General features: G+C 62.0%; 1 protein-coding gene across 1 annotated transcript; it reads left to right on the top strand.

Annotated features, from left to right (window-relative positions):
- Positions 1-1,313: 1,313 nt before the first annotated feature.
- Positions 1,314-6,181, top strand: CERS1 (ceramide synthase 1). Its single transcript, XM_024224250.2, has 6 exons — positions 1,314-1,468; positions 1,945-2,125; positions 2,527-2,688; positions 3,563-3,710; positions 5,285-5,430; positions 6,094-6,181. Exons 1-6 carry the CDS (start codon positions 1,354-1,356, stop codon positions 6,134-6,136), a joined length of 795 nt encoding a protein of 264 aa, XP_024080018.1. The 5' UTR covers positions 1,314-1,353; the 3' UTR covers positions 6,137-6,181.
- The last annotated feature ends 483 nt before the right edge of the window (positions 6,182-6,664 follow it).

The following is a 6,664-nucleotide window of genomic DNA, read 5'->3' as shown; positions in this document are numbered from 1 at the left end:
AGCCAATGGGAGCCAAGCAGCCGGCTCTGGAAATTGCTGATCCGGGGAAGGGTATGGTTACTTTGCAGGCATTTTATTTTCCTCTGGAGCTCATCCGGTGTTTCTCCGCGGCACGCTCAGCACAGCATGGGGCCTTGGCGCATTATCCATGTGTCGGGGAGTAACCGAGCCAGACGCCCACTAGCTGTCCGCTCCCCCAGCACTCACTGCCCCAGACACGCCCTCGCTCCCACTTCTCGCAGGAGTGACGGTGTCTGCGACTCCGGGATTTTCCATTTGGCCCAAGCCCCTATCAGATGCGAAGGTTCTTTTAGAGGGAGGGGGCACACGCTGGCAGAAGCCCATTCACAGGGCACCCCTGGGGTTTCTTAGTGCAGACAGGGCTCTGGATTTATTCATTTTGAATTCCCTCCCTGGTTGCAGAAGGCTGGCTGGGGCCAGCCCTGCTCCCCGGGGAGTGACCCTGATGGGCATGTGGAGACAGCGTGCCTTTGGCGTTTGCTTTCTCCACTGCTCAGTGTTGACAACAGCTGCCGCTGTGGCCGACTCTGAGCCGGATGGAAACCTGAGCTTTCATTTCTCCTGCTCTGGCTCCCCTCCCACCCTCCTGGAGCAGTGGAAGGAGCCTGAAAAGTTTGGGCGGGTTAAGTCAGGTTCTGGTCCCTGTTTTCGCTCCTTTCTGATGAAGAGCAGGGGCGGGAAGATTCTTTACAAATGTTCTTCCCGCCTGTTTGTTGCCAGAGAAGTTCCAGGACGGTGAAGTCTGGTTTGGTGGGGAGACCTCCTGGCGGTGTCGCACTTTCACTGTGGCTGCAGGGGGCATGAATATTGCACAAAGACGTCCTTTCGCCCACATGTTCATTAGGCATCTGAGTGATCGACACCACGGTGTTTGGGGCAGTCTAGCTGAAATTCCCGTCTCTGGTCCACGGTTGTGTCCCTCTCCTGTGAGCTGTTAGTGTCGCTAGCTCCCACTGTGCACGGGGGGAACCCCAAACTCCTGAGCTCAGCGGCACAGGGCATCTCAGTGCAAGTCTGGATCTGTCCTGTGGCCGGAGTTCAGGGGGGATGAGGCCCAGCCAAGGAGCTGCCCTCAAGGACTTTTTGCCAAGTTATAAACATGTGGCACCCCAGCCCCTGGACCTGAGTAGCCCCCTTGTGCCCTGGGCGTGGGGACCTCTGGAGCCAGGTCTGAGTGTGCAGAGGGCTGCGGGGAGCTGCAGTGACTCTCCCAGAGCTGAGGCACCATCCGGGGGTGCTGCTGTCCCCCTCCCTGAGCCCTGCCCCGTGTCCCCTCTCTCCCTGCAGCCGTTCGGGGAGTGGTGTAACCTGCAGCCAAAGGATGCTGCCAAGATGCCCGAGAGCGCCTGGAAGCTGCTGTTCTACACGCTGTCCTGGTCATACAGCGCCTACCTGCTCTTCTTCACCGAGTACCCCTTCTTCCACGACCCGCCCTCCGTCTTTTACGGTACATGAGCGCCACAGAGAAGAAGCTCAGATGCTAATGCCCAGAAGGCAGGGATGGTGTCCCTAGCCTCTGTTTGCCAGAAGCTGGGAATGGGCGACAGAGGATGGATCACATGATGATTCCCTGTCCTGTTCATTCCCTCTGGGGCACCTGGCACTGGCCACTGTCGCTAGACAGGATACTGGGCCAGATGGACCTTTGCTCTGACCCAGCCTGGCTGTTCTTAAGGGATCAGCGTCTTCAAGGATGAAACAAAGGGGCCGATGTCAAGGGGGAATCCATAGATTAAGCTCCCCAAATCACCTTCCTTGTGATGCCAATGACGTGAGCTCAGGAACTGTCCGTGAGTGGATGTTGGCCTAGCCAGTGGGGCCCTGCTCCCCTGGGCAGTGCTCCGGCGCTCTGAGCACGCTGGGCTGGCTGCGGGGGGAGGTGTCCGTGCAGGGCTCATGCAGGGATCTCCGTGCTGCTCCTAGGTTGGGAGAAGGGTATGGATGTACCCACCGACATTGGCATCGCCTACTTGCTGCAGGGCAGCTTCTACGGGCACTCCATCTATGCCACCGTGTACATGGACGCCTGGCGCAGGGACTCCGTGGTCATGCTCATCCACCACGTGGTGACGCTGACGCTCATCGTCTTCTCCTACGCGTTCAGGTGAGCCCCCCCCCCGCCCCATCCGGCCGCATCCCACTGCCCTCTGCACAGGGCACACTCGGATCTGTGGGGCCCCAGCGCTGGGCAGCCACTGGGAAATGCAGCAGCCGTTCCACACCCAGCTATGGCTCGCACTGCCTCTGGGCTCCATCAGAGGGACTCGGAGCTTGTCCATTGCTCTGAGCTGCTCCACAGTGCTCCAATCGGCCCCATGATGCGACCCCCGCCCCCGGCTCTAATATGGTCCACCCAGTGCCAGGCCATCCAGCACTGTCGGTCTGCATCGCATGGAGCCTGCAGCTCCAATACAGTCTGGCCTGGGCATAGAGCCCACCGCCTCCCCGTGACCTGATGTGCACAGCCCTGCTCACCAACGCACACACGGTCCCTTCTCCCCGCAGGTTCCATAACGTGGGGATTCTGGTGCTCTTCCTGCATGACATCAGCGACGTGCAGCTGGAGTTCACCAAGCTCAACGTCTACTTCAAGCACCGGGGCGGGATCTATCACCGGCTCAACGACGTCATCTCCGACCTCGGCTGCCTCACCTTCAGCATCAGCTGGTGAGTTCCTGCCCCTGCCCCGCTCCACCCCCCCCCGTCCCCCAACCCCCACCGGTGCCGCCAGGCCTTATCGCCTGGGAGGGACACAGCCAGGCTGTGAGCTGGGTGGACTGGGGGGTCCCTCCTGCTGCCTGCTGGGCTGGGAATCCTGCCTTTGTGACATCACGGTGGGTGGCCACGGAGATGCTGATGACATCAGGCACACAGAGCATGGCCACACCAGGGCAGGCGGAAGGAGGAGCTGGGTCCAGGCCCCTTCACAATCCAGCTCTGGCAGCGAGAGCGGCTCGGATTCAAGGAGGGGAAGAGAGGGAGACAGGGTCATGCTCCCGTCACAGCCCCGCTTGGGCCACACCCAGACAGCATGAAAACCTTGGTTGGAAGCCAGGGACCAGCTCCTGGCTCAAGTACTTCACCCCAGCACCTCCTCCCCAGCCTCTTTTCTCCCTCTGTCCCCTGGCACAGCCATGCGGGGGCAGAAGGGGAGGGACACACTGTCTGGCCATAGACCCAAGGAGTTGGGGGGCAGATGTGCCATTGATGGGCTTGTAGCAGCAGTTTGCAGATCTTCCCCTCTGTCCCAGGACAGTCTCTCTACTGTCATCCCGGGACGCTTGGGCTCAGCGTAATCCCCCTTAGCAGCCACTCTCAGGGTCTGAGCCGTGCCTGCCGGCGGCAGGTGAGAAGCCCCTCAGTGACTTCATGAAATCCAGCTCTCCTGCCGCAAGACAGCCAGACATGGGGGAAGGGGCTTGACCATGTTGCCTGGAAATGCTGGGCAGGGGGGGAGGGGGTGATGCTCATCCCCGGGCTCCTCTCTGGGGGGCTCCCCTCAATGCCACTCAACCCCCCCCCCCCGTGTCTGTCCTGGCAGGTTCTGGTTCCGCCTCTACTGGTTCCCCCTCAAAGTGCTCTACGCCACCTGCCACACCAGCCTGCAGTCTGTGCCCAACATCCCCTTTTACTTCTTCTTCAACGCCCTGCTCTTCGCCCTCGCCCTCATGAACGTCTACTGGTTCCTGGTGAGTAGGGGCGGCTCAGGGCCCCCGCACAGACCCTGCCGCTGGGGCGCTGGAGAGAGACAGAGCTGGAGCCCCTGGGGCACGGATGGTTGTGTGGGGGAGGGGGTGGGATGGACGCACAAGGTGATGCTACCCCGCCCCCCAGCCTCCTCCCTGCTGGAATTCCCACCATCTGGCCTCCTGATGGACCGGAGAGTGAGCGCTAACAGCAGGAAGGAGCCCAGCCCTGGGGCATTTCCTGGGGCTCCAGGACGGATGGGAACTGTGGAGAGAAAGGCTGAGGGCCGGGTGGGCAGCCATCTCCCAAAGGGATCACATCAGCCAGGCGTCCCCAGAGCCCGCAAGGCAGAGCTGGGACTGGCGGGGGGAGAATCAGGACTCAGGCCTGGGCAGGAGGCTGTGCTTCTCTGTCCAGTCCTTACTGCGTGGCTGCTGCCTGCTTCCCTCCAGCCTCCCTATGGGCCGAGGGTCCCACAGCTCCTCCCAGCCGCTGGGGAATTGGGGAGGGAGCTGGGGATCGTCCCGGGGCGGAATCCCCCTGCGCGGCTGCAGCTCGTGCGGTCAGGGGGCCTCTAGGCTGGATCCCCCCCTCGCCGGGACTGGCAGAGGTCAGGACTACGGCTATGATTTTGTCATGGATCTTTTTAGTAAAAGTCATGGACAGGTCCCAGGCAATGAATAAAAATCCACGGAAGCCGTGACCTGACAAAATGGGGAGGAAGGAGGGTCCCGATCCGGCAGGGACCCGCAGCCCCCACCCCGGCCAATGGCTGGGAGGGCCCCTTGACCACTGGGCTGGGATCTGCGGGGTCCCCCACCGGTGGGGGCTGCGGTGCTTTAGGAGATTCCCCTGCACGCAGGGGCTGGGCTGCTCCGGGGCTCCAATGTCACAGAGGTCTCTGGAAGTTACGGATTCTGTGACTTCCGCAAGCGCTGTGACCTACCGGTAGCCTTAGCCATGACCCCGGCCAGGAGGGTCCCAGGCCTTGTGGGGGCGGGGCAGTGCAGTGGGGCAGGGGTGTGGAGTCCAGAGGCATAGAAGTCTCCTGCCCTTGTGCTGGGCAAATAGATTTGGGGGTGGGGCTGCAGCAGGGGCATGATGGGTAATTTGTACTCCGAGAGCTCTTCAACCCAGCTCGGTTTGTTTGGAGCTGTGCCCCCCCCCCCGCACCTATTATCTTTTGTGTCTATGGGGGGGGGGGGTCCATTGATCCTGGCCCTGGTCTCAGCGGTGGATCTCCAGCATGGGGGTGGGAGGGGTCTTTCTGGGCTCCCTTCATCTGCTCCTGGAATCTCCTTGCGTGCCCCCCAGGATCCTGCTCCCCCTTGGGGCGAGGCAGCACTGCTGCTCCCCCACAGCGCCAGGCACCCAGCTCCCAGCCAGGTGTGCTCATTCCAGGAGCCCACCGGCCCAGGGAGTCGCTGCTCTCAGACCAGCCTCCCCGGGACGAGCGGGGCGGCCCCCAGGGCAGAAGTTTGCCCTAGTTAGTGGGTGAGTGTGTTTGGGCTGGGGGGGGGGGGCTGAGCGGGGACTGTGGCCAGTGGGGTCATTGCCTGGTTCCTGTCCCCCCCAGTACATCGTCCTGTTTGTGGCCAAGGTCCTGACTGGGCAGATGCAGGAGGTGAACGACGTGCGTGAATACGATGTGGAGGAGAGCAAGAAAACCACAGGGCCCCGGAAAGCGGGTGAACTCCAGCTCCCCAAATCCTGGAAAGAAGGGTGAGCAGGGGGCAGGCCCAGCGCCCCCCAGTGGGGAGAGGGGGCAGGGACACAGCAGTAAGGAGACTGGGAATGCTGCAGGTGGGTGAGGGAAATGTTCGCTATGGATAAACGTCCCGGAGTCCTGGGAACAACAGGGCCTGTATGAGAGACACTTCTCCACGTGCCAGGGGGTCAGTGATGGGGCCGCAGGGGGGTGAGGCTGTGCCAGGTGAGAGCACAGGGGCTGGATCCCTGGCTACAGGCCATAAACTGGTTGCTGGTGGGATCAGGAAGGAATCATCCGTCTGCCTGCCTATCTGTCTATCCCTCTGTCCTGTCCCATACACCTCTCTCCATCCCTCCTGCCTGGCTCTGCTGCATTGTAAGGGGGTTCCCCTTGCATCTGGCATTGAGGAATGGGCTGAGAGTCTCGTCCAGTCTGGCAGGAGGTGGCATGCCGGACATGATGGCCCGACGTGCTGACCCCCCACTGCATTCCCTGGGTCGCCCTCAAACCTGCTGTGTGCGCCCATCACATGGGATTGAGGCCGGGTCTATGGGGAATGGAGGGACATGTGGGTCTGAGCTGAGGGATGACCCCGGGGAGGGGCAAGTGACGGCCAGGGGGAGGGGCTGGTCCAAATACGGGGGTGTCATTTTCTGCCGTGGTCTCTTTCACAGGAACCACCTGAAGAATGGGCTGATAAAAGACAAACGGTTATAATGGAACTGCTGGGCAGCCTCTGGGGACTGACTCGGGGCCCTCCATGAACCCAGCGAAGGAGAGAGCCCCGTGGAGAAGGAGTGCAAGCCCCCCCCCCCAACCCCGCCTGCAGCTGGGGAGCAGCTGGCAGCCGACAGAAACAGTCCACTCCTCTCGGCTTGGCTCTGGCCAGGCTTCACTTGATGCTGACGTGGTTTCTGGAGCCAGTTTGCGCCGGGCACCCTGCAGGCTGCTGGACGGGTCGGCTGAGATGGGGGGGGAGGGGGGTTTCCTAGCAGGGTCCAGGTCAGATATGGAACTTGCTTTCGGTTACCTGGGATCCCCGGTGCCAACCCCACCCCTTCGCCAGCCTCCCCCTCTGTGATTTCCCCAGACCCGGCAAGTTGTGGGATCCCAGGCAGCTTTTGTCTCTGGAGCACGGACTGATGCCGTGGAGCTGGGGAGGGGCTCGAAGCAGGGAGGCAAACACCCCTGCCCCTTTGGCACCAGCGTCCCAAGCGTGGGGGGCCCAGAGCCAGCTCTGCTGTA

This window comes from Terrapene carolina, unplaced genomic scaffold, assembly GCF_002925995.2.
Source record: "Terrapene carolina triunguis isolate 2854851 unplaced genomic scaffold, T_m_triunguis-2.0 Scaffold194, whole genome shotgun sequence".
NCBI classification, from domain to species: Eukaryota; Metazoa; Chordata; order Testudines; family Emydidae; genus Terrapene; species Terrapene triunguis.
The sequence above is the reverse complement of the archived record's forward strand: the minus strand, read 5'-3'. Positions and strand labels throughout refer to the sequence as shown.

Coding starts and splice junctions, on each gene's coding strand:
- CERS1 (XM_024224250.2), top strand. CDS start 1,354: ATGCCCGAGAGCGCCTGGAAGCTGCTGTTCTACACGCTGTCCTGGTCA. Junction 2,689..3,562: donor CTCACCTTCAGCATCAGCTG/GTGAGTTCCTGC, acceptor CTGTCCTGGCAG/GTTCTGGTTCCGCCTCTACT. Junction 3,711..5,284: donor TGAACGTCTACTGGTTCCTG/GTGAGTAGGGGC, acceptor TGTCCCCCCCAG/TACATCGTCCTGTTTGTGGC.